The sequence below is a fragment of the Microcebus murinus genome, chromosome 4 (assembly GCF_040939455.1).
Source record: "Microcebus murinus isolate Inina chromosome 4, M.murinus_Inina_mat1.0, whole genome shotgun sequence".
Classification (NCBI taxonomy): Eukaryota; Metazoa; Chordata; class Mammalia; order Primates; family Cheirogaleidae; genus Microcebus; species Microcebus murinus.
The window spans coordinates 75,353,346-75,381,268 of record NC_134107.1 but is presented as its reverse complement, the minus strand read 5'-3'; the positions used below and the strand labels follow the sequence as shown (position 1 = coordinate 75,381,268).

The 27,923-nt window shown below is 44.8% G+C and overlaps 1 protein-coding gene across 5 annotated transcripts in view; it reads right to left on the bottom strand.

Moving 5' to 3' along the window:
• The window catches only part of FAT3 (FAT atypical cadherin 3), a 635,879-nt gene that overhangs the window by 30,244 nt on the left and 577,712 nt on the right, over positions 1 to 27,923 (bottom strand). For all 5 annotated transcript variants that reach the window (XM_076002418.1, XM_076002421.1, XM_076002420.1 and 2 more), the window contains 5 exons: positions 25,286 to 25,483; positions 21,214 to 22,012; positions 10,051 to 10,185; positions 8,064 to 8,221; positions 855 to 1,323 (listed from right to left, as the gene is read on the bottom strand). In XM_076002418.1, coding sequence (XP_075858533.1) covers positions 855 to 1,323; positions 8,064 to 8,221; positions 10,051 to 10,185; positions 21,214 to 22,012; positions 25,286 to 25,483 — 1,759 coding nt within the window. The remainder of the gene's footprint in view (positions 1 to 854; positions 1,324 to 8,063; positions 8,222 to 10,050; positions 10,186 to 21,213; positions 22,013 to 25,285; positions 25,484 to 27,923) is intronic.

Sequence of the window (27,923 nt, the reverse complement as noted above, 5' to 3'; positions counted from 1 at the left end):
CTTCACAATGTACTTTTGTGGGAAAAAATATTAGGATAAAACATCATTAATTCATTGACTGTTTACCTGTCCTGAGAGTTCATGTAAATTTCCCTCTCCTTACTTTCTACCCCTTTGCAGATCTGTCACTAGACTTATTTTTAATATACACATTCTAAAAATATGCTCTAAAGATCTCCACTGTATTTCTATTCCTGGTGTGGTGGGTTCACCCCTTTTAGCTTCTAGTAAAGTTATACGTCTACGTGTGGTCAGCAATTCCCTGTGCGTTGACGTAGGCAACTGAGACTGCCACTGCCATCGTTCTGCAGTGACGTGCAGGTGGCTCACGAGGGCACACACTTAAAAGTGGGCTCTATCTGTCCAAGCTGCTGAGGCTTGGAAGGGTGAGGGGTGGACAGGGGAGGACACAGAGCTGATGGCACGTCTGGGCTCCTGCGCCAGCCACCACACTGCCTCTGTGGGATGCTGTAAACTGGCTAAATTGGACACTATGGTACTCGTCAAGCTCTGAGATTTCCCTAAAGGGGATTGAGAAGCTCAGTGAGCATCTTTCAGGGGTCCTCAAACTTTTTAAACAGGGGGCCAGTTCACTGTCCCTCAGACCGTTGGAGAGTGCAGCACATTCCACACATGCACACTATGGTCCTGGGACAAGTCGGCTGCTAAGCAGGACAGGCACCTAGCGGGCTGGATAAATGTCCTCAGCGCACACGTGGCCCTTGGGCCGTAGTTTGAAGACCCCTGATAGATGAATACCCCATTCTAGGAGAGCCCTTGGGTGGGGAGGTCCGGACCCCCATTAGGTTCATTCCCCCCCCCCCCCAGGATGCCCACTGCGCAGGCGCACTCACCTCCAGAGGGCAGGCCGGCGCAGCTGCCCCCGTGCTGGCACGGGCTGCGCTCGCACGCGTCGGGGTAGAGCACGCAGCCCAGCTTCAGCTCCGTCAGGCCCACCACCTCCGCGAAGCTGCTGCGCTTGTTCTGCAGAGGCAGCTCATTGTTGTTCAGCACCACTGAGTCCAAGCAGCCCTGGAAGCCGCTGAGCACCTGCGTGACCCGCGTGTCGGTCAGGCTGCGGATGTTATCTGCCTGCACCAGGGCGCCGAAGTAGATGGTACTCTCGGTGCTCAGCGTCTGGAAGTAGAGGGGCGCCCTGCGCCGCTCCACGTAGCTGTCGTCCAGGGACAGGCTGGTGAAATTGCGATTGAGCTCCAGGAAGACCGAGTGCCAGCTCCCGTCGTTGACGGCGCGGCCGGAGATGCCCAAGATTCCGGGGCCGCTGCCGCAGTCCAGCTGGAACCACAGCTTGCCATCCACGATCTGCGCGGGGGAGGAAGTGCGGGACCCCTTTTAATGTGCACCTGGCACGGCGTTCCCACACACCCTGTTCCTCGCCAGCCCGGGGGCGTCTCAGGAAGGGGGACATTGTACGGGGGACATTGTTTTTGATGCAGTCATAAATCTGCAGTGGTTTGATCTTTAACCACTTCTCCTCCCCATTATCTGCCATGCAAATGCATGCCTGATATTTCACAAATCTTATAATAATACAAATGTAGCTTCAGACATCCATGATTATATTTAAGAATACTCTTTGAGTCTTCACCCTTTAAAAATTCGCAGCTATACTTTGTTTAGGGGTCAGTTATTCTCTGCACTCTCTTAGTTATTACCAACACAGGAGTGATTTCTGTGAACCCATTAGTATTTATTGTACATCTGCTACATGACAGGCAGCGTGCTAGGTGCTATGGAGACCACAGTGAGCAAGAAGAGTTACCCCTGCCCTCATGTGGCTTATAGTCTAATAGGGGAGGGAGATATAAATCAAATAGTCACACAACTACATCTATACTCCCTGAATAAGTTTATGTAAGTGTGCTGTAGTGAAGAGAAAGAGGTCAGGTAGAAATGAAAGATTTCCTAGTTCTCAGCTTCATGCATATTTGAGATTTAAAAACCTCTTTATGTTAAACACGAGTGTATTCTTAAAATAGTCCTTTAGGATGCTGCTCCTCATTTAGGTAAAAGTTATCTCACAAAGTGCTCAGGGCTTGGCCATTTGCTTAGAATACATGTATATTTAATGACACCTGGCCCTCCAGAAGGATCTTCCTGTTAACTGCTCACACCTTGTGGATGCTATCAGCCTCTGGTCTGGGGTGCTGTAACAGAGACCAACCTGCTTTTCGGATCACAATGGTGTGGTGAGGGCATCCAACTCCCCCCCAGGAGGAGAAGCCCAGAGGACATGACGCACAGGAAGAAAGTATGTGCTACTGGGGGAGACTGGCTAGCAGAGAGCTGGCGAGCAGGGACTGGTTATCCCCAGAGACCCAGGTTCTACTGTTGTACACCCCCGTCTACATTTCTCAGAAATGCAAGGTGGCTTTAGGATCCAGGGGATGAGGGCTGGACTCCTGTCTGGCCAATGTGTTTACATTTGGCCATGGAAGTGTTCACAGCCAGAAACTGTGAAACAAAAGATTCTTTTCTGGCCTATGTCTATGACCCAGCAAGAGGACTTTGTGAAGGCCAGTGTCTGAGTCATGCAAGGTGAACTGGCATTTGTAGTTCTGTGCAGAGAACAGACACTTGCCGACAGATGAAAAGGAAAGGAAAGGAAAGGAAGGGAAAGAAAAGGAAAAGACAGGACAGGACAGGACAACACAGACAGCTAAGGAGGTATAAAGATCAAATGAATTCATAGATACAGACTGAAATGGTCTTTCTGAAATGTGGTTTACTCATGATAGACCTGTTGGGGATTATCTTGGCACCACTCATTCTCACAAATGGAGTATATCTCTATGCCTCAGTATGTTCTGCAGACAACTAATTCTTAGGGACTCTCATTTCTGCCTGTGTAGATTCCATGGATTCTCCTATCCTGCACATCAAGTTCATAGGTCATGCCACATAAACGTGTGTATATGGAAGGCAGAAGGCTTTGTGAACCAGGCAGAGCCCTGGGAATTTAGAAATGCTAAACTGAACTCAGGCTTTGAAATGTACCACCCAGGTCACCTGGGGAGAATGGCTTGGCCTCTCTGGATTTGGGTTTGGAGAACAGAGAACTGCTGTGGCTTACTTTACGAGGCTACTGTGTGTCCACAGCAGAATGGTTAGCCACATCACACACAGGTAGTCCATACATACACTGCTCTGTAATGGTAAATGTATGAACGTAAAAAGACTGGAGACAGATATTTGTGTTCTTTTCAGAGGACTTTCATGTGAATCATATGCTATTGTACTTTTCATTATTATTATTATTTTTTTAGTTCAACAAAATGAACTGAATGGATATTGTAAATTATACCAGAATACTTGCTCAGTGACAACTCTTGGATAATATCCATTATTTGTATTTTAATGTAAATAATAAAATGATCAAATGTGACTTACGGGACTACCTTCTTCTGGCACAGTCTATCTGTTTTTTTGCTGTGTCTACAAAATGCTGTCCCCAGTCTATTATGGAAGTTTTGGTGGTGAGGGTGTAATACATCAAAGTTTTTATAAAGAGATGTTCAATTAACATATTACTTGGTTCATTTCCCTCCCTCACCCCTAACCTCTATCTCCCTGAATAATCAAAAAGCTAACATAGTGAACCGGCCCAGGTTGGAAACGGAGCAGGTCAAAACTCCCGTGCTGATCAGTAGTGGGATCGCGCCTGTGAATAGCCACTGCACTCCAGCCTGGGCAACATAGCGAGACCCCGTCTCTTAAAAAAGAAAAAAAAAAAAAAAAAAGCTAACATATTCACCAGGAAGAAATGATGTAACGCTGATGTATTTATATACATTTAAGTTCTGTAACTAAGGAATATAAAATTATCTTATACTAACACTAAACATGGTTAAGTTGTCATTTTTACTTTCTATTGAAAAAAATAACAGCAGCAACATTGCTAAATGAAGGAAGCCAGATGCCTACACGATTCTTACTCTTCTACAAACAAGAATCATTAGGACCTTCAAAATTCTAGGAGGTTGAAATTATCAGTCTTATTTATATGATAAATTAGAATGCTGATGCCAAAAGTTATCTTGCAAAGAGTTAAAAATCTTTTGCTATTTCACATGTATGTTATGCCAGGGAGAGAAAAGAATATTTTGTTCTTTTCATGTCTAAATTCTTATACTAGAAAAGTATACTCTGATCATTTTTAGTATTTCTATTTTCAGAATAGGGTTTACCTCATTTTAAAGGCTCAGTCTTTTAAGAGAATGAAGCTTTCTCAGATCAGAGGGCAAGCTATTTTAATAAAAATTGAAGTATGCATGAAACTCCAAGAAAAGTCTATAGCAATGACATTGAAATAATTTGCAGGGGGTGGGGTGCAGCCAGGTAATTTGTTAAATGAAATGCATAATTCAGAGAGTTTTGCTCCAATGTTATAAAATATTTAGATCCATGGGATTGTTTGAAATCAGTGATGTGCTTTACCCTGAATCTTCAGTAGCCTGAGGCTTGGGAGACAAGAAATCAGAGCTCTCAATGTCCTACTTTTATAGGAAAGTAGGATTTTGAATAAAAGGTACAAATTATGGCATTATTACTGCTTCAGATGCTTGGTGTGTGGCTCTAGTAAGTGCACCATAATCATGGAACTTGCAAAAGGATTATTGAATATTGTTTGCAAAGGTGATGCTTTAAAAACCCATTTTCAAGGCTGCCATGAATGGTTATCTGGCACACAGTAAGTGCTCAACAATATGTTTTGAATGAATAAACAAATGGATAAATGATCATGCCAGCCACTGAATCTCTTCTTTTGATACACTTCTGCAGCCCTCCCAACCTGCTTGCCTCTGTCACAGGTGTAGACCCACTATCGACTGGCTATCGCTTTGAGCATGTCACCAAAGCTCTCTGAACCTCAGTTTTCTCACAGGCAAAAAGTAGACACTGTACCTACATACAACAGGAGTGAGGATCAAAAATATATGTATTTGAACATACTATGTAAACTCCCAGGTATTTTATTATAATTATAAAATATTATTACAAATTAACTCACTTCTCGGTGACACCCACATAGATCCTTAAAACTCTTGAATCTTGTGGGGCACTTCCTTGTTGCTCTGTTAAGCTATGTTAGAAAGATGTGGCAATCTCAAGTGGGCTGTTTTACAAACCAAATAAGCTTTGCTTATCTTCCTTTTAGTCCTGGGTCTCAAGCTAGCCATGTCAGAATCATAAGAAGGAAGCAATGACTCATGTATGCCTTCCCCAAAAGACAAAACACATGACAGTTCTAGGTAAAACACCAAGTTCTCCTTGTGCTTTTGCCATAATACTGGAGCCAACAGATTGACACAGAGAAAAAGTCTGCTCTCCTGGTGATTTCTCCTTCTTCTGATTGCACATCTCTTCTGGACACTTGACATGTTTCTTTTATAGGTGTGAGGAGAGTCATGGAACCTAACTCGCTGTTTTCACTGTTACTTTGGCTACTAAGAAACTCCTAGTTATGGCTTGTGCTGAACTGAAGTAGTTCTCCTGGGTCTAGATTTTTCAATAATGGCCTTTTACCCTTCCTCACTTCATTGGTTGGCTCTTAACCTTTTATTTTCAGCTTAATGGTGCTTTGACCTTGTTGCATTTGGATGTTTATGGTAAGCCTTGAATCTCTTTTGGAAGAAGATAGGGTATCAATGGCAGAAGAATGAGTGCCTTTTATTGTTGAGAGACAGTGGTACTTCTTGTCCATGAGCATTTTTCACTTCTCCATGCAATTCTTCAACTGTCTTCACGGGGCACTCTTCACCCTACTAATTATCTTAAGTACTTTTTTTAAGAGAATGTGCTCTGACCGGAAAAATATAAACAACCAAGAGGTGCAATTTAAATAAAGCATTTCAGCTTAGTTATTGAACCAAAGTACAAGGCACATAAATGTACCTAAAGCCAAGGAAATTAAATCTTGCATAAGGCTGAAAATGTTAAGCAAACAGATTCAAATCCCCTAAGTGGGTATTCCTGGTGACTGTAGGAGAATAACTGCAATAGTTCAGTACAGCTGCGTCCTGCTTTGGGCAAACCCAACATATGAAAAGCAAACTTACAGAACAGACAGATTGGGGGTGATTATTCGCATCACAAAAGGATTAATGGGAGGGTTCCTTCAAATAGCAACCATCTCTAGTTTGTTATAATTCCATTTACAGAGATTCAATTGACCCAACTTTCAGAAACATGCTTGTTTGATGAAACACAATATACCTTAGGAGCCAGAGCTGCCTAAAAGGTTTAATTCTTCTTTCCCATCCCCAGGGATCTGCATGTTTTAGACATTTGCCGGTGAAGTGTCAAATGACAAACTCCATTTTAGGATCAAGCCATTTCAAGTCCAATATTTTTGTTCTCTTTCAAATTTAATGCTCAATAAGAGACTCGCTAATTGAAAATATTTGCCTCATAAGGATATTCTGCAACCACCAGCCCTGTTAGAGCATGAAGGAATAGCAAGAAAGGTCAGTGGGACCCAAGCAGAGCCCTAGGAATTGGTAGCTCTGAATTTGCAGAGCACTTTCCTAGCAATTATACGAACCCTACCTCTCAGGCCTATTTAGAAAATGATGTACCGACCCAAGGCAGCCTGCTTCAGGGACCAGGAGGAAATAAAGGCAAGATTTAGGTTTCTGAATATTTCTTCTTTCACCATGAAAGAATGCATCTGGTTTGAATGCATTGTTCTCTAAAACCATGTATCTGAGTTTCTTCTCTTATTTTCTTTTAAAAACGTTGCTTTCCTTTGCAGACCTGAAATCATTCTCGGAGTTGCATGAATAATGATAGTGGGAAATTCCTCACAAAAGCTCGAAAGCCAACTTTTAAAATTACTTGGTGGCCACCAAGTAATACCCGGCAATACTAGAAGTGGGTACGTAAGAGCCTGTGTGACAGTTAAGAGAAGCCACTGGCATTTAAGGTTCTCTATATTTCTCTCCTTTCTCATCTGCCTTCAGGATTAGAGCCTGAGTTACCTAATCAACTTGGATCTGACACATCAATCAAAGGACAGAAGCTAGAAGGGCCCAACATGGTCTGCTTTAAACCTGAACCTTGGGAAGAAAAGCCATTTCCACTTAGATGGGCATTTTCTACTGGAGAGACTCCAAATGTTTCTGAAGAGCACTTACGATGGGCTGGGATAGCAACCTGGTGAGAATAGCATTAGATGAAACACATTTTTCTCCTTTTCCTCCCTTTCCCTTCTCATACTAGATGGCTAGCTCTGGTCCACAGATGTCCAGAATGTGACTTTTGATAAAATGGCATGCAGCGCTAGGGATAGAAGATTAGGAGCATGGAGTGAGAAAGACTGGAGTGTGAGTCCAGTCCAGGCCTTACCACTTATTAGCTGTGCAATCTTGGGGAAATAACTTAACCTTTCTGAACTGCTATACTCTTCTTGATTAAATGGGGATGATAATATATAACAAATGTGTTAACTTTATAAGATTAAATGATGAACATAATGCTGTTATTATTATTTTGATTATTACTTTTATGAAGGTACCAGAAGCCCTGAACTGAATATAAATGTCAGACTTGTGCTTAAGGAAATCTGGATGTCTTAGAAATTGGGCTACTTGGGTCACAATAGGACATATAGAAGCTTCTACACACCAGATCTATAACTTCCTCCCCAGCAAGAACAGAATTCGCCTTCCAAAGTCAGTGGGGACAGACACACAGTGGAAGGGGACACAGCCAATCTTTTTAAAGGACCACCCCTGTCGTGGAATTGATTAGGAGATACATCTAATGAACTGTTGAGTGATTACAGCTCAAAGGAGGCCAGCCCTTGAACCCACTCAGGAGGGAAATGCCCCATGTACCAAGAGCCAATTTTGAAGCTCAATGTTCAAAAGGAAATGGGATGTTGGCTCATTTCCCAGTTTTGCTGCTGCTCCCCTTTGCCCTAAAGTCTGCTTCTGGTCTTCTGAACTTAAAAGACAAAATGATTTCAGCAGTCCCCAATCCGAGAGCCAAAACACTAACAGAAGAACTGACTGCAGGAAAAGATAACCCATTTTAATTACCTTCAGAATTATGCAGGGATTTGCTCTGGTGTACATTATAATCCCATTGCTTTGCAGGGTTCGAAGACGCAGAGCTAGTTTAAAGTCCTCTTCTTTGCTATTTTCAGAAAGCCGGTATTTGATGTAACTATTTCCAGCAAAGCTGAGAGAAGTGTGCCCTGCAAAGACCATTGCAAGAAGACATATATACTTTTAACATCCACAAACGATCAGGGACACATGAAATCACCCCAAGCACCACCAAGCAAGTGGATAAAGATCATGGGAAGTGAATGAAGGCACTGAGGAGAAACCATTTTTCATTAAAACCTGGTTCTCCATTTCATATCACACTCTAATTTTAAAGCAAAAAATTTATTAACCAGTCAGCTCCCCAAAAATCTTAGTTGTCTCATGCCAAGGACGACTTGGTAAATTCCATAACCTAGAATTTCTTATTGTCCCTAAATTCTCAACTCTCACTTTCCAAAATTAGTGTTATTAATGCCTTCATGCTGCCCCCAACAACTCCTGCACTCAAGAACTTTCAATCCCATGAAACAAAGGAAAGACAATAAAACCATTTTCAAATGATACTCGTATTCCCCAAGTATCCTAATGCCAAATCACCAACATTAATACATCTCATTTGTATTAATGTTAAAAAAGAGTAACTGATAGAAAGGAAATTCATGTATAGTCATAATTCCACTTTCTGATCATTAATTTTAAGGCTCCCCTTCCCAGAATCTTTAGTCCAACCCAAAATGCCTAGCTATGAGTTCGTTCATTTTTGTTATTGCCTTCAACTTTATGTTGTAGTTATCGAAAAGCTGCCTCACTGGGGCAAAAGATGGAAAGTGTGGAAATATACCAAATGGACAATAATCATGATAATCAGAAGTTTTCTACACAGAAGTGAGATCAGCAGAAAGTGACAAACAGTTAAGAGACTTGGCTTTATGACCACTGTGCACATCTGCCTGCTGGGTGCATGGTGTGCGTGTATGGGTAGCATAATTTTATTCTAAGTCTGAACCTTAGATGACTTATGCAAGCATCTGGATGGTCCCTTTGCTTCATGGCAGCTCCTTCTTAAAGTCAACCATGAAAGAGCTTTGGCTTCCACTTTTAAGAACAGTACTTCTCTTTGCAAAGACTGAGCCTTTAGAGCCCGATGCTTAGCAAAGAGCCTTGCTTATACTAGGCATACTTAATTTTGTTCCCACTATAATTATTACCATCACTCAATAACTATCTTTTGGACTTCAAAATTGTGGAATCACTGTGCCTGTATTTTAAATATATCCTAAAACAAAAAGAGGATTCTACTGATACCAAAAATGAACAGTACTCTTTTTAGAGGAAAGAAGTGGTAGGGAAGGAATATGTGAATGAAATAAAGCATTAAAATTGAATCAAAATCAGAAACAGGATCATTTGAATTAAAATAACCTAAATACTGATTTTTTAAAATTTCTTTAAGACACAGAGATGAGCACTTTTCCTTTCTAGAACATGAAGTTATTTGTACATTTCCAGTGGAGAGTCGGCTTACTTGGTGCTCCAGGCTGGGTTTACTCTATGGAAGGCCAGTAGGGTTGGCTTGGCTCTACTTTGTGTGGATCTTGGTTTTGTGGCCCTAGATTTGTGCAGCCCTCTGAGCAGCAAAGGCTATGCCACAGATACTCTGACTCCTCTGCCCAACCAACAGCCTTCAATTTTCCATAATTTCACACTCTTAATAGCCATGTTATATGATTGAAAACACATGCTGTAGTCTCGCCATGTAAGTCCACAGTCTTTACAAGTTTCCTTAGCAAAGGCTGCAGCTGTGATAAATCCCAAATAAATGTAAGAGTGGATGTTAGCTGTGGTCCATTCTGAAGGCAAATATTGCATGCATACAGAAGTGTCTTCTGGAAGGACTTGGACAGTATACTTTTCTCAAGGGCAAGTGTTTCAGGAATATGACATAAGACCCTTGTCATTCTGCCCCACTCTGCACCTGAGCACTCTCCGAGCTTCCCTGGTGGACACTGGCAGAGGAAGGGTCTTCTGCTGGCTTCATAACCGACACACTGCATGTCCCCTGGACACGGCTTCTCCAGGCAAGGATCGTTGGAACCTGGGCACAGTCCTCCTGTGACAAAGGAGGAACATACATGATCAGTATGCAGAGGGATTCACCCTATGCTCTGGGGAGCACAGGAATGGTTCAAAACCTGGGCTATACAGGCTCTGGGCTGAGTAACAAGCCACCCAGAAGCAGGAGCGCCTGAATAGGCTTTACCTGGTAGGGGTGCCTGTCATATGTCCCCACGTCTGCCAAAAGCTCACTGTCAGACTGAAGAATAAATAGGGTGCCTGCTTTTAGGTTAAAATATGCTAAGGTTACACATGGACCAACTCCAACGGAAGAAAGATCACAATGCAAGGGCCCTGGTAATATTTATTGGAGTGTGGTTCTTACATATTGTGTTTTCCCGAAAATAAGACCTACCCATAAACTAAGCCCTAGCAGGATTTCTAGGCATTTGCACAATATAAGCCCTACCCCAAAAATAAGACCTAGTGATGGGCGTGGCTACGAAGGGTATCTGCACAACCCATGCATTTTATCATGGAGCGTTAAAGAAGATGAGCAGCCCTTCTCATCTGCCCCATTGTGACAGCTACTATCCCAGAGGTGACCGGAAAGGTGCGGGCAGCCCTATCAACAAAGTCGGCTCCCCTTGTCAGGTCCCGGCCGTCCTGTGCATGCTGCAAGCTGAGTCTTTGAAGGGAAAATACCACATCCCCCGAAAATAAGCCTTAGGGTGTCTTCTTGAGGAAAAACAAATATAAGACCCTGTCTTATTTTGGGGGAAACACGGTATTGCTGACTATTTGAATGCATCACCTGAGTTTAGATTTCTTCTACACCCATCTCCTGTCCTGAAAACTTGGGGGTAGACTTTAGAAGATGTTAACTGTTGATTTCCGAGGGGGGCGGGGAAGATGTCTCTAAAGAAGAGCATGACTAATTCTAAACTGTGAAAGCACAACTTGCATTGTTTCCTAATCCCTTCTGCTACATGCTATTGTATTGATTTGCTGTAAACATGCCCTACGACCCATCAAAAATAGTAGAATTATCCCTGGCAGAAGGCAGGCTTCCTTTCCACCTATTCAGTGTTCACAGCACAGTAAGATGAAAGGTTAATCCCTCGGAAGGGAAGTCCTGGAAAGCAGATTTAACTGATTAAGGCAGAATTCAGGACCCAAGTGAATTATTTCAGAGTGGTGGTGGCAGCGAATGAGTCCACTGAAGGAAGCACACTTTTCAAAGGTCCTGGATATCTCACATGCATTAATAATTAGGCTACTTTCACTCTGGTAAGCGTTTAAGTGGTAAAAGGATTATAGAAAAGGAGACACGAATTAAAAATGACCCATAACTGAAACAGTTAATTTCCTAGGTGAGTTAGCAGTGGTCTAAAGGAGTATCTGGCCCCTCATCACGCTCCTTTTCATCCTAACTCTTTCCTTGTCATTAAGCATATTGTCCCATGTTACAGTCGTTTCTTTGTCCAGGGGAAAGTAGAAATTTAATCCTAGCTACATATAAACATTTTAAGAACTGTTATCTTTGAGAGGAGCAATGTAGGCAGCAGCAGCAAACTCAGAATTCATAAATCCTATTTTCTACTGGTTTACAGCTCCCTCATAAAAAGACTCTTGGTACTGATCCAGCTTACGAAGTCTTAGAAGATGAAGGTATATTTAACTGAAAATTTGGAAGGATCTCTACAAATGCTTCCATAAGACCCGAGTGCCCTGAAATAACATATTCCTATTTTCCTCCCCTGAAATCTTTATTCCTGCCATGCATTTATCAATGCTCATGGAACTTAAAACAGCAGTTTGACCATCTCACAACCTATTTCAAGAGGCTTTTGATAACCAGTTTTTAAATATTTTTTGGTGTATTCATTGAACAATTTTTCTAGGACCAATGAGATGTTAGGCCTGGGCATAGGATGAAAGAAAATGATGCCTCCTCTTACTCCCCCAGGAAATAACAGGTAAACACATGATTGCAATATAATAAGATAACTGCCTTGACAGAGGTGTGTGAGACAGAGGTGTGTGAGCACAATGGAGGTACCAGAGGAGGAACAATTCTGTCTCTTGGGAGAATGTTGTAAAGAAATGGAACATTTTAACTCAGGCTTGAAGGATGAGATCCTTTGAGTAACAAAGGAATGAGCTAACCATAGTTAGGGGCTTAACCTCATGCACGCCTTAATGTTTATTCATAGTAACTTCACAACCCTACCGGGTGACTCTGCTGTCTCCGTGTGTGGCTTCATCTCTGACAGTCTGCACATTGTTTAGGTTGCTCTTAAATGTTGACTAGTAGTTAGTATATGCTCAAAAATGCAAACTGCACTGGATTTGGATCACTTGAGCCTAGGAGTTCTAGACCACCATCTCAGGGGGGAAAAAACTGAGCTCAATGCTAACCTCAGACACATGGAAGTGGCAATGTGCATAAATGAATCACAAAATGCATCCCATCTATTTGATACTCCATATAACCAATATTTCTGTTCTTTCCTCTCTATAAGCTAGCACAAGAAATTAGGTCCTTTCTGAAATACATACTGTCAGAGGAACTTGACTTTTGTATGCCAACCCTGAACAATGTCACATGCCCCTTGGCCTTAGATGTGCTCAGGTCTGGGGACACTTTCCCAGCAATGACGACCCTCTTTCCAGCCAAAGCCCTAACTTACGTAGCAGCATAAAATCCAGAATGCTTTATATGGATAACAAGGAGTTAACTTGTTTTTAGAAATCACAATACCGCCGTCCCCTTTTCAGGGAAGTGTATATACCTATTACTGTGTTAAGAGCTTTACAAAGGCTCTCTCTGGTGGCAGAAAGTGCCACATCAGCTCCTGAGTACCAGTGAAGAGACAACAGTGTCAACCCCTGTTGGCTTCTGGGAGGAAGTTTATCTTATTATCTATCGTGAAATAATCCAGGTTTAATTAACTTGTGCTGTGTGCAGTGACAGCTTGGGGGGCGGAGGCTCACAGACCTGCACGTTCTGTGTCTCAGGCATCCATCAATTTGGTGCCAGAGTGAGCATGAAGGGAGAAGGGTCCCACTTCATCAAACCAACTGAGGCCATTTGCTGCACGTCAAGGCAGGACCAGACATTTTTAGCTGTTGTCACAACATAAAGCGGGCAGAACGTAAGCTCTGCTTCCCTCTCCCAGGTCCTCTAGAGGAAGGCAGGGCAGTGTCGTGGAACAAGATAGGTATTGCATTGACAAGCAGCAGAACTGGATGTTGGTAGTGCTTGTTACTTGATTTATTCACTGTGTGTCCTTGAACAAGTCATTTGGCTCTTCTGCGTCTCAGTTTCCTTTTCTGAAAAATCAGAATAAGCCCGTTATCCAAAGTGAGGCGACGCAAGACATGGAAAATGGGCCCCACATCTACTCGCCATCAAATTGGTACTGACTGATTAAAACTATGGTGCTCAAAAGGTGGCAATGTTCACCAGGGATTCGGGGCGGGGGCGGGGGGAGACCCAGTCTTAGGGATGTGGCGAGCATTATGGAGGGGAAGGGCATGACTCTAACCCTTCTTAGGGAGAGGCAAAGATATACAATGTAACCCAAATGTAAAAAAAAAAAACCCACAAACAAACAAAAAAACCTTTTTATCAGGTGGTGGGCAGGCGGGAGGGGGAGGAGGAGAAGGGTGTGTACTTACATTATGTGTGCGGTGCGCACCACCTGGGGATTGGACACGCTTGAATCTCTGGCACATGGGGGGAGGGAGGTGAGGCAGGGGCAATATTTGTAACCCTAACAATATTTGCACCCCCATAATATGATGAAATAAAAGGAAGAAAAAAAATCAGAAAAAAGATTCTACACAGCACTGTGGAAATGAAATGGGCAAGTATATGTCAAAGCATCTTGTAAAGAAAAAAAAATTGTAGTAAAAGCAAATCACTACAAGCTCTCAAAACTGGAGATACTAACTTGCCTCTACAATGTGGCAGAGAGCTGAAATCAGGTATAATCCTTTACTTGGCTTTTTTTGGGTCAAATTCACAATTTATAAATTGGTAGATGACAGGAAATATACTGTGTGCATTGGAGGCACAGAATAGGGCCTGGAGCTTTGTACTCCTTGGTGTCGCGGGGCACCTGCAGCTGTGTCAGCCTCTTCACCGTCTTTTCTGCCTCCCGTGCAGGTGTTCTTTTCACACAGGCTCTCCACCAGGAGAAACGAGCACACAATGCGGCCATTCTCTGAAAGAAGGCTTTCCACCTTCTGAATGTTTGCTCAGGTGGAAACTGGTCACTTTCTACAGAGCTGACAGCAGATGACTGACTTGAGCAGAAGCTTCAGTGCTTGGGAACATGCAGGGAGGAGAAGGGGGATCCTCTTGAGGTTTTAAAGGGTCTCGCTACATATTTATGACTCCTCTCTCCTCGTCTACCCAGCATTCCCACAGCCCCTGAATTAAGTCTGTGTCGTTAGCCAAGACATCAGTATCAGGGTGTGATTATGATGCTGCCACTCTGAGCTGATTCAACCTCTTGATTTATGTTGCTGCCTCATTACACTGAAGAATCCAATAACTAACAGTAAATATCCCACGTCCTGAATCCACATGCCTTGCCAAGATGCCATGTCATGGCAAATAGCACGCAAGTCAATAAGCTTCCCTCTTAATTCACGGCCTGCAAGAAGTTTGAAAACACTGAGGTCTCAGCTTTAAAGTTGTTCCTTGTCCTAGAAGCAGAGAATCACCCAGAATGGTGTTTGCTTGACTCAGCCATGTTTTCTCTCTGATTTCAGTAAAGGCTGAGTGCAGTTTCATTCAAGACCGCCTCTCTGGGGGCAGTTGTGTGTGGGTGGCATATATAAGGGAATGTCCACATGCTGAGAAGCTGCTATCACTACCAGGATGGGGACTTCCAAATCTCGCCTGGCACTTTGGGAATCGTGAGTGCTGGAGATGAGGGATCTGTAGACATAGCTCTTATGAATCAAAAATAGAAAGTTTCCAGTTTGTTGGGGCAACCTGTTTAAGATTCAGAGACAACACTGAGGGCTATTCAAAACCACTGGGATAGGCTGTCTCCTCGGATCATTAGTATTAACAAACCTCAGCCAAAGTGCAAACCCAATTTCAGATTTTAATATGCTGTTTAAAAACACAAGTCCCCGTTTTAAGCATCTTACTGCTTCACAGAAACCATCATTTTATCGCATTGTGCTTATTAGGAATGCATCAGTATTGCCACCTGTCAGCAGGCTCTGATCACCTGTCCTACCATATTCCCCCCAAGGACTGTCCTTACTCCTTAACCATCCAGCCCGTCTGAGCTCTTTATCACTTGCCTGATGCACGATGCTGTTTCATGCTCCATGGGCATGGGGAACCCCTCAGCCTCCTTCCTCTGTGTCTCCAGCACCCTGCCCAGGGCCTGGCATAGAATGGTATTCAATTAGCTGCTGAGCAAATGAGCAAACAAAGGGGTCCCTAAAACCTGTAGGTTTTCTCTGTACTGCTTTCTCTGCTTAAAAAGCATTCCCTCCCTGGCAAAGACTCATTAGAACAAGCTTTGCTGTTTCCAATGTCTTTCTTCAACTTCAAGTAAAACTGATAATTCCTTCCCCTTTATGCCTCTTCCATGACCCAATTATACCACCTGTAACCCTTTATGAGATGTATTTGTTTATAGCCAAGGAACAAAGGAATTTGTGGTGTTTGGCTAAGAAAAGAGGATTCCAGGGGTCACAACAACTACCCCTAGTTATCTGGGTGGCAGCCTATAGGGTTAGACAGCTCACCTTCTGTGTGTCTCTGAAGGACACAGCTGTATGACATTACAGGCTGATGGGTTTTAGTGCCCTGTAAGGCAGAAGGTTGTCTCAGGACTGGCTGGTGGGCTCCCAGCAATGATGCTCAAATTGTGGCTGACTTACTATGTCAGGAATATAGGAAATACAGTGGGTGGAGGCTGGATTGGGTGACTTCCATGTTCCTTCTGGATCTGTGCAGAGGTGGTAGGGTGCAGTGGTTAAGAGATGCTTTGAGTAAGACGGTGAAGTATGAATCCTGGCTCTGCCACTTACTAGCAAGTCAATTGACCTTTCCAAGTTTTGGTTTCTTTAATTTGTTTTTTAGTTTTTTTTTATTATTTCATCATATTATGGAGGTACAAATGTTGTTAAGGTTACATATATTGCCCTTGCCACCCCTCCCCCACCCCAGTCAGAGCTACAAGCGCATCCATCCTCCAGGTGGTGCACATCGCACTCATTATGTAAGTCTACACCCATCCCCTTCTCCCCCCTCCCACCTGCCCCACACCCATAAAAATATATATTTTTTTGACATTTTGGTTACATTTTATATCTTTGCCTCTCCCTAGGAAGGGTTAGAGGTATGCCCTTAATGTTTAAAGAAAGTTAGATACCTATTCTTTAGGGTTATAGTAAGTGTTAAGTGTAATTATGTATGTGTGAAAAACAGCATGGTAACTGGTCATGGCTTGATAAATGTTAGTTAGCTGTTATGTCTCTGTCCTTGCCTTGATCTATGCACTGAACTGTATACCAGTTCTCGTCTCCACGCTGTGGCTCTCATGCCCCTTGGCCCAGAACCCTCCATCCTGGTCACTTGCGTACTTCCAGGCATCCTTTCAGACCTCGCTGAGGTAGCAACACCTCCAGTGCTTCAGTGCTCCTCTTCGTACCCTGAGCAAACCCCATGAGCAAACCCGCTGACTGGGGGCAGGGCTGCTGTGTGACCCACCTCTGTCTAGCAGAGGGCCTCACCCATGGCAGAGGCACCATCCATGTCATTTGGAGCCCTGGGTCCCATTCTGTGTTCCATATCTGAATAAAGACTCGACAGATCAGGCCTCCACTTCTGCCATCCCAGCCCTGAACACTCAAACTCGAGTGGTCTCACTGGGAGTCCCTTCTCCTGGACAAGTGTCTCCTTTTTGATACATTTCTACATAAGACTTTTGAAAAAAAAAGTCAATGAAATTTAAAAAAATGGACAATCCGCACAGCCTTTCTGACACTCTTTCCTCTTGCCTTCCCTGCACAGGCTTGAGGGCATCTGTCATTCCCCATTCGTTTAAGCTGGTGTCAGGCTTTCTTACTGAAGTGACAATGTTCATTGAACATCTGAAGTTCATCAGGAGCCACTGCACAACATCAGAACTTTGTATCTCTTGAAGTCCTGTTCAATTGTGATGCTCGGTGGTGGCTGGAATGCAATGAGCTTTTCTGGCACTAAAATCCAAGTCTGCTTTCATTTTGTTAAAGCAACTCAGCATTTTGGATCAAGATGCTAATGATGATAATTGGACCAAAGAAAAAAAATCTGTATGAAAAAAAGATGAACTAGAAGGTGGGAGGAAGATAGAATATCGAGGCAAAATTTGTACAAACTACACAGCCCAGAACAGACAGCTACCTCTATTTACCATGCTAATTATTCCACCAGGTGGTGGGAAAGTCCATTTAGTGAATCTGCCGACCTCTCAGAATGAACAGACGAGCAGCCAATACTAGCTGTATATGTGTGTTTGGGAGAAGGGCATTTATTGAATTCAATCATTTCTCCTTTCTGTTAATAATAAATGAGAACATGCCTAAAAATGCCTAATGCTTACCTTAACAATTCTTCACTGTATTTTTATTACAAAAAAAAAAAAAAAAAAAAAAAAAAGGAGCAAGAGAGCTATTGCTAAGAACTTGGCCCTGAACCTGGAGGAATTTTTTTCCTCTTTGTCTTGCTGTGACATTTCTCAAAGTTTGGTTTCCTGGCCACCAACATTAGAGTCACCCAGGCTACATTTGCAGTCTCCCAGGCTCCATCCTAAATCTACCACCCATATGTGAGTGTGGGGCTCAGCCATGGGCATTTCTAGTAAGTTCTGAGCACACAGGAGTCTGAGAAAACCTCTGCCTTATTGGGGTCATACTGAAAAGCTGGCAGTCAGTCTGCTGGGAAAACAGGGTCACAGTCATGCGTCGATTAACAACAGGGATACATTCTGAGAAATGTGTCATTAGGCAATTACGTCATTGTACAACCATCATAGAGTGTGCCTACACAAACCTAGATAGAATAGCCTGCTACACACCTAGGCGGCATGGGATAGCCCATTGATCCTAGGCTACGAAACTGTACTGCATGTTACTAAACTGGGTACTGTAGGCCACTGTAACACAATGGTAAGTACTCGTGCCTCTAAATATATCTAAATATATCTAGACAAGGTAATGCATTGGGTATGACATTATAATGGCTATGACATCACAAGGCAACAGAGAATTTCAGCTCTATTATACTCTTATGGGATCACTGTTTTATATGTGGTCCCTCATTGAGCGGAAACATCATTATGCCACATGTGACTGGATTCGAGTATTCTGATAGGGTACATAGCACTGGGGTTATGATTCACATAAAAAGATGGAAGAGTCCTTGCTCTTAAGATACAGATAATAGGGGCCCAAGAGGACCTTTTAATGAATCAGCATGCCACTCCCACTTGCTGTATGGCCCTGGGCAAGGCATACAGCTGCCACATCTATAAAATGGAGATTATCGCACATATATTACCTTCTGAAGACAGGATTGGGCCAGACAAACTTTTGAGCTCCTTTTACCACCAAAATCTAGAATTTTATTTTATAGCTTAATTATATTAATAAGAATGATTTAAAGGGGAGAAGAGGCTGAGAGCTTGGCCTGACCGTGCACAAAGATCTTATCACGAAAATGCTGGCTTTGCAAATGAGAACGCCTCCTTTTGGGATGTCTGGGAGCTGACTCACAAAAAATTCTGGCATTCTAGGTTTACTGGGAGTAGAAAGGTTTATGGAGACTAGAGAACACGTGTCCTGAGCAGGGAATTCACCTTGCAACTTACTACATTTAGAACATTAGTGTCTTACACAAAATAGACAGTAAGCTCCTCTACCCCCAACAAAAATCACCCCTCTTAATTCCTCCTTTTTTTTTTTTTGAGACAGAGTTTCACTTTGTTGCCAAGGCTAGAGTGAATGCCATGGCATCAGCCTAGCTCAAACTCCTGGGTTCCAGCAATCCTCCTGCCTCAGCCTCCCAAGTAGTTGGGACTACAGGCATGCACCACCATGCCCAGCTAATTTTTTCTCTATATATTAGTTGGCCAATTAATTTCTTTCTATTTATGGTAGAGACGGGGTCTCACTCTTGCTCAGGCTGGTTTTGAACTCCTGATCTAGAGCAATCCTCCCGCTTCGGCCTCCCAGAGAGCTAGGATTACAGGCGTGAGCCACCGCGCCCGGCCTCAATTCTTCCTTTAAAGAATCCTGCAAAACCTTCTCCCCAGCCCCCCATGTCTTCCTGATACACTCATACTCATCCCCAAAGATCCAGCATATAGGTAGTCTCTGTGTACACACACCACAGAAAGCTTTCCTTTGGTCTATGCCCTAGCGTTTATGATAGCACTATTACAGCAAGTAGGTGTAATAATTGCTTCACAATTATTAGCTCTTAAGGGCAGAGACTATTTTTTCACTTTGAATATTCAGTGCCTAGGACATGCTGCCTCCACAGATTTTTTTACTAAGAGAAATGAGTTCTCAGAGTACAAGGATTAATTAGCTGGTATAGTTTCTCCTGCAGGGTTTGTCCTGTCCTGTCCTGAACCCCTTTTGAGCCCTGCAGTGAATCACTGCATGAAGGCCCTGGCAGAGCTTTGGTGTATAAATCAGTTTACCTACAAAGGAAATCTAGGTAAGACCCAGACAGCTGGCATTCATAAATTCTGCATGTTTGTAGCATCTGCCAGAAATGCATTTCACCTAGCATGCATGCTTTGAGTTACTTTGCAGCTAATTTACATATTCAACAAGTCTGGACATCACTGCATCTACCTGATGAGAACACAAACAGAATTCACTAGGTATACAGAGCAAGCAGCTGGCACTCTTCCGGGCTGCTTGGAGGCTGTCAAAATGTCTCTTGGGAGCTGTGACCTCTAGGGCCTCCCTCTGATGAGCTCATTCTGCAAACTGCAACCAAGAACTTTCCACAAGGGAAGAGGCCAAGGGCCCTGCCTGTCCCCAATTACCTAAAGGGATGTTTTACAAATGGCCTTCCTTCTGGGCACGGTCCCTTTGGACCAAGTTCAAACTGGCTAGAAAAACTCTGGGTGCAATTTTCTTAGAAGAAGGCAGTGAATTTATGGTTCCACATGTCAGCGAGAGGAAAAGAGGGAGAGAGCAATGCTTCTCACCGATCACTGTGGCATGTGCAGCTATGGCCTTTGATCAGTGAAGGTCAAGTTCAATGACTCCAGTTACATCAACAAACATGAGCCATTCTGTCTCTGCCGCTCTGAGGGCCGAATATATCCCTTGACTGTGCTCCCTAACATCCGCTCCTGTTTCTCGCTGCCCTCACCCTCTGCAACCTTCTCCTAACTTGTCCCCCTCCCTCTGGCCCGGCCCCTCTAATCCATTCCCCTCTGCAGCCAGCATGCCCTTTGTGAAAGGCAGATCTGATCCTGCAATTTCTTCACTTCACATCAACCAAGCACTCCCACTGCCTTGAGATAATTTCTAAATTCTTCATCCTGGCTAATGGCCCTTGTGTGATCACTGGGCCTGCTCTCAAGTCTCATTTGTCATCCCTTTCCCGCTCCTGCCAGCCAGAAGAAAGCTCTTTCAATCTCCTCTGCGTAGGTTCCTTTCTCACCCTTCCTCATACAGGCTGCTCCTTGCCTGGCACACTCTCCCTCCCCTCCCCTATTCCCTTCTTGCCCTGTATCTCAACCTAGAGGACAACCCCTTTAGGAAACCTTCCCTCTAGACTGGGTCCCCCCACAGGACTTAGTACTGCTCCTGACAATACTCAAATGGGCTTGTCTGTCTGTCTGTGCTGCTCTCTAAGCCACAGCTCCATGGGAGTTCACTCTTGCTGCCCCAGCACCCATCGTGGGTATTGGGCACACAGTAGGCGGTCACTTAACAGTGAGTGGAATGGGTGAATGAACGCATGCATGCCAGGAACGGTACCCACTCTACTCCTGACATTCGGCAGGCGGGCGGGAACTCCGGAAACCGCACTCACCATTGCAGGTGCAGCGCACGTTCCTGTAGAAACGCGGACACACGAAGCTGATGCGGGCCGTGCTGTAGGTCATGAGCGCGTGGGAATCCAGGGACAAGCCTTGCTCGCAGTGCTGCTCCTGGCAGTCCAGCCCCGAGCAGTTCTTTTCCAGGATGGCGGAGATGCGCATGACGTTCTCCAGGTGCCTCCTGGCACCGGACAGCTTCTGGATCAGGTAGGCCGGCTTGTAGAACTCGCTGCTGTGCATCTCCACGGCGAACAGCATGTCCAGCTGGTTGGTGCCCGCCACGGGCTGGATGCTGATGATGCGCAGGCTGTCCTGCTTCTGGGTGAGGACCGCGTTCCGCAGGGTGCGCCGGAACCCATGCATGTGCAGCCCCACGAAGTCCTCGGGGGACACGTTCTCGAAGCGGATGGTGACGGTGTTCTGCAGCATCTCGTGCACCAGCTGCTCCACGTGCACGACCACGTCAATGGGCACCTGGAAGCGGCCGTCACTCACAGACACATTCAGGACATACTTGCCGCTGTCCAGGCCTCCCAGGGCGATGATTTTCCCATCGTGACTGTTCACTTTAAACAAGCTCTTCTGCTCTGATTTCAGAGCAAACGTGAGCACGTCGTACATGTCTTGATCTGTGGCGTGGATCTTCCCGATGACCCCACCAGGAAAGTCGTCCTCCATGGTGACGATGAAGATTTCCAGGGGAATGACTGTGGGCTTGTGGATACTTTCCTCGATGACACGCACGCGGATGTAGGAGTGAGAAACTTGCTGGGGTTTGCCCGAGTCCTTTGCCTAAAACAACCAAGAGGGGGAAACGCAAGGCTCTAAGACAACAGTCATAATAATGAAAAAACAAAACAAAACAAAACAAAAACCTCTGATAGAAGATGTCTCTACCTTTAACCACATTTACTTCTTCCTCCATCCCCTGCCGCTATTCTGAAAAATGCTGAGGATGTGCATTTAAGGAAGAGGAGTGATTTATCACCTTCCATTCCATATGTATACTCTGCTATGGACAATAAAATGTGTCAACACAATAAAGCCAGCGGGGGGTGAACAGGAAAGGAGGACAGAGGGCTATAAGCTCCGACATGCCCACGACAGGCTGGCCTTGCTTTAATTTTGGCAGAAACCACAGGGGAAACCTCATAAAGTGGCCCTCCCTGTTGGAGGAGAAATCTTTGTTCTCTGTTGGATTCCTTCCTTTCAACTGGCCCACATAGCACCTTTCTTCTGCACATTTAGGAGACAAAATTAAGTGGGAATTAACCAAGGTAAGGTTTAGAATAACAAATGACACTCAGAAGGGAAAAATAAGTAGCCTGAACAAAAACCTTTTTCTCTTCCTTCTTCACATAAGAACTGATAGGACAACCACTCTGGCAACAGACCCTTACTGATCACCTGCCACATGTACCATGGAGGGAGTCAGTGGTGAGGGACTCCCATGGCGGGGGGTGGACAGGGCGGACGTCTGAGGATGTGGAGCTGCAGTGGACCTTGCAGGCCAGGTGGGACCTGGGAGGGACGTATCCTTGTCTCTGGAAGGCAGTGTCAGAGCCTGGGCATCACAGACCTGCATTCGAATCTTGTCTCTGCCACCCACAACATGCTTGGCTTTGAGTAAGTTCCTTAACTTCTCTGAACTTCCATTTTCATACCTTTAATGTGAGTAAAATAGTAGTATCTGCCTCACAGGTTTTTGTATGGTGGGGATTAACCCTTTGCACTCGCTTGCTTTTTTCTCGATTCCTTTATTCTACTCGGGATTTAATTTTTTAAATACCCCAGAATAATAAATACTGGAGTTTCTTTTCATGCAAACGTATTTATTTGGATTATTTTATATTTCAAATTATGGATACATTCAAAGAGTAATTTTAATCTCTATGATTTTTCATGGCATGAGCTGCTACTGATGCTAACCGTGTCGAGTCACACTCGACATCTGAGTGCAAAGGGTTAAAGGAATGAGTGATTGCAAAGTGTTTAACACAGGCCTCATCCAGAGAAATGCTTAGTACATGATGGCTCATGTGAATGTTGTTTTTATTATTACCACCATCACATGATGTATTTGATGGAGGATGTGAACCAGAGACACTGCAATGGAAAATCCACATGGGAGGAGATAACGTTAACAAATTAGGTTGAACTTGAAGTCAAACTGTGGAGGGCCTCAAAGGACAGGGATGAGTTTGGACTGTATAGGCCAGAGGGTGCCCAGTCTAATGTCAGAGGCCAGAAAGATGACAGAAAGGCATGGAGCCACCAGGTGTAAGGTGACAGAGGAATGGGCCTGGTGGCCAGAGAAGGACTGGAGTGTGGTATTTGCTGAAAGGCCCTGAAATTGCAAGTCTAAAAGTCTGGGGCCAAATTCCAGCCTGCAGGGCCTATGTTTTCAAACACCGGGAAGCCATACATAGTTTAGGTCAGGCATCAGCAAATGTTTTCTGAAAAGAGCTAAATAATGTATGTTTTAGGCTCTGTGGGTTATACAGCCTCTATCACGACCACTCCAGGCTGTCCTCACGGCACAGGGGCCGTCACCGAGCACGTGTCAATGAAGGAGTGAGGCTGCACTCCAGTGAAACTTTATTTCTAAAAACAGGCTGAGGGCAGGATTCGGCCAGTTTGCTGAGGGTTTAGGAGAATGGTGGAGTCAAAGGGGAATGATTAATCTGGGAGGGGTGTAGGAGTGGAGCAGAAGAGAATAAGGCTGAAGCCAGACGAATCAGTTAGGAGGCTCCTGCAGCAGCAGGATGGCGGTGGGGCAGTGAAGAACACAGCTGGGCAGTGGCACAGGCAATGTACGTGATGCACACAGGGACCTTGTGAAGGAAGAGCGCACAGGACTTGGTGGCAGTTTAATATAAGAGACCAGGGGGAAGGAGCCCTCCATGGAGACTGCAAAACCTAAGGTGTGAAATCTGCTTCCTAACAGCCAGAGAGGGTGTGTGAAGAACTGGACCAGCTTCTGTTAGAAGGCACTGAGAATCTCTCCCTGCCTTGAGTACCTAGGGTGCAACATAAAATTACTTATGGCCGGGCATGGTGGCTTGTAAGCCCAGAACTTTGGGAGGCCAATGTGGGAGGGTTGCTTGAGGGCGGGAGTTCAAGACCAGCCTAGGCAACACAGAGAGACCTTATCTTTACAAAAATAATGATCAAAATTTATTTACATAATATTGTTGGAAGAGCAGGTGGCAGCTTAAGAGTTCATCCACATGCTGAAAGCTGGAAGTCATTAATTTGGAAGGTTTCACGGGGGTAGATTAAGCTCTATCTTAGCCAAAGAGACAATATATACAAGAGTCAATGCTATACCAATATAAAGAATTACTGTTGTTATTATTGCCACCATTAATAATGAGTCTAGGTTGCCCTCTGGGGGCAACTAACTGTGGGTAGAAAAAGTCACTCAGTTTCAGTGATGGGATCCAAATCTTGGTGTCTGCAAAATTTATATGCAGGAACTTTTGGGGGCTCTCTCGTTTCCTGCTCCTTGCCATACCCTTGTCACACCTGCCTCTGTGTCACCTTCCATTTCACACAGACCAATGACCTTGAGGAACTGGAATGCCAGGAGGCTATTGCCAGCTGAGTCCTTGGTCCCCTCCTGCCTCCCCAGGGAAGGCCTACCAAGCAGAGGCATGAAATGGCTAAATCTCACGAAGACAGAGATTGGCAGTTTCCCCAAATGGGGCAATGCGGCAATTAATACTCATTTTAAAATAGCAAGCGTTGACCAATGAGCTGTGTCCGGAGGGTCAGTTAGAGCCACAGGAATTTTTAGAATGCAGAGTTAAGCCCAGTGACTGTCTGCTGGGCACACCCTACTGGAACATCCTTCCTGAACAATGCTGCTTCCTTTCCTTCCTGTTCAATTTCACACACAGAGGCCGCTTTTATTGGTGTGAAATTGAATTTGAGATTAAAAGGGGAACATTCCTGCGTGGTAATGAATTATGTTGACTTGCTCAACAAAGAAAAACGAACCAAGGGGACAGAAACAAGCGTGAGAAAGACTTAGCGTGACATGGGCAGAGAGCCGGGTCATACCTGGACACACAGCACGTACTCCGGAGACTCCGTGTGCCGGAAGACCACGGCTGACCGAAGGATCCCATGAGAGTCCAGCAAAAACTCCTCCTCTTCGTTTCCCGACAAAATAGAGAACGAAAAGGGAGGCCCATTGTGAAAGGAGTCTCTGTCTGTCACCACCAGCTGCAAGATGCTGGTGCCCACTGGCTTATTTTCCTGTATAAAAGAGTGTAGTAAAAAGGAAGATAAAATTACACCTCTTTTCACGTTAAAAAAAAAAAAAATTACCAACTGAGAGTGCTGGGTTAGAAAACAGGACTTTCAGTGGAAGGGATTCCCTGTGATATTATCTTGTCTTCTGAAAACATGCTCGCATCTGTAAGCCTTGTTTCCCATCCTTGGCTGCCTCCCCACAACTGCCCCATGAGATGATCCTCTGCAGGTGAGAACATGAGGACTTTGAGCTGAATGGGATTACAGGTTCCCAGGATGGTGCTGGGTACACCTTGTCCTGGGTCAGCTGGCAACGCCCTGGGGAAGCCTGGGAATGGCTTCCTCACACTTGTCGCAACACAACTATGCTAAGGCCCAACACTCAGACAATGTCACAACATCGGACTTTCTGGGACAGGGTGGGGGGCACCGTGGCAACTTCCCAGTCAATATGCCAGGTGGAAAATGAGGTTTTATACCCCACTTTCCAGATCACAGTTTTGCCATGTTTCTTTAGGAAAGAGAAAGGGGGTAAAACACTTCTTGAGAATGAAGAGAAGGAGGCTCCTTAGCTGGGTCAGAAGTTTTGGGAGCTCCGATGCTGTCACGTAAGCATTATCCTGCAGAACTTCTCTGTCTTCTCCCCCAAATGGGAACACAAAGCTCCTTCTTGGGTCAAAGGTTATCTTCACTTTGAGAATGCTGAATTAAATCCCCTATAGCTCAGGCATTGGTTGCCGTCTCCACCCTGTTCAGACTTCGGTTTTACCACGGCATGGGCCTGAGGCAGTTTTATTAGGTCAGACCTCCTGACAACATCGACATGAGGATGAGATGAGCTTGGGTCTCCGAGATGGAGACAGCCATAGGCTGCAGGTTGGAGGGCAGGGCCACGCGAGTTCTATGTGCTGAATCAGTCTTCTGAAAACCAGGTGATGGGATGAGGAAGTCACTCTGTGTTGCGGAAAGGGAGGCACACTTTTTGAAAGAGAAAGGACTGCACAAACTTCTCTTTGCTCCTTCTCTCAAGTGCCCTTTTGCTCATCAAAAACTAGATACCGTGTCCCTCTGGAATCAGTCATGGGACCGCCTCGGCACAGCGCAGATTTACTAATATTTCACGATGACAACCTACTCAGCATCCCACAAAACAGAAGATTTATTGATTTGTGTGCTCACTCTATAAAGGCCATTTCCTCCGTAGAAGAGAGGGAGAGAGAGAGAGAGAATGTGGCCCTCAGGGTCAATGTCTGAGAAAGAAGGGTGTAACATAACACAGGCAGGCCCGGTGCCGGGGACAGGGGACCTGGCCAGGGCTCACAGGCTGAGCCTCTTGGTTCTTTCACTGCAGACTTTGGATGTGCATTTGAAAACAGTCTGTCAAGCTGATGGATGAGTGTCCTAAAACGAATGTTGAGCAGGCAAAGCCCATTCTGTCCTGGGGCTGGTGAATAGAGGCGGTGAGAGGGCAGAGGGCGCCCCTGCAGATAGCAGGCAGGGAGAGGCGCAGTTGGGGAGACAGAGAGATGGAGAAAGGCAGGGACTCGGGACAAGCTTTGTGGAAACAGGCGAGGGGGCAGAATGCATGAGTGCTCAGCTGCTGGGAAAAGCCTCAGAGAGGAGGGAAAAACCAAACCACTACTAGGGAAGGAAGAAATCAGATTGCACTGCCAAAGGGGAGAGGACAAGCGGGTAGCTGCCGGCCTTAGGACTGCCTCCCCATCTGATTACTGGATAGCTCAGCAGCACCGGGGCAGGGGGAGGCCGGCTATGGATGGCCAGACCCAAAGTCTTCAATGCCATTCCAAAGGGGCCCCTCTAGACCTGGCCCACTGCATCTCACCTTCCACCCACAGAGCCCTGGGACTCCCCAAGGCCAAACTGGATCAGGCAAGAGCTGATTCTCTAGAATACCCATGGCCCTTCAACACACGTACATCTATCTCTGTCTCCTCTAAGGCCTCCACATTGACAGTACTCCTGGGCTGGATTTCCTGATCCTCCTAAGGTTGGGCTTCTAGCCTCTTCTAGAAATACTGGGAAGTAGAGGAAGCTCAGGACCTGATACTGTGCTCATGAAATATCTTCTGAATAAGAAATAGGAAGAAGAGTCATTCTCTCTGACAGCAGAATACCAGCAGTTGGTTACTCTATCCTGCATTCTAATTTCAAAGAACAGGTGGATTTAAAGTGCTAAACAAATTGCTTATGGAAGATTAATTTTAATGAGCAGCAGCTCTATCCTGATGCTTGATCTCCTTTTGACTGATGAGACGGTATATATCAAATTCCCTTCCCCTGCCAGAATAGCACGAAGTTGCTTAAAGGCAGCTTGTCACTGTGGAAAGAGAGTGTGTTTTTGCAGAAGATAGACCCAAGTTCAAAGCCTGACTGCCACTTACCAGCCGCACGATCTTGGGTGAACTACTTAACCTCACAGATC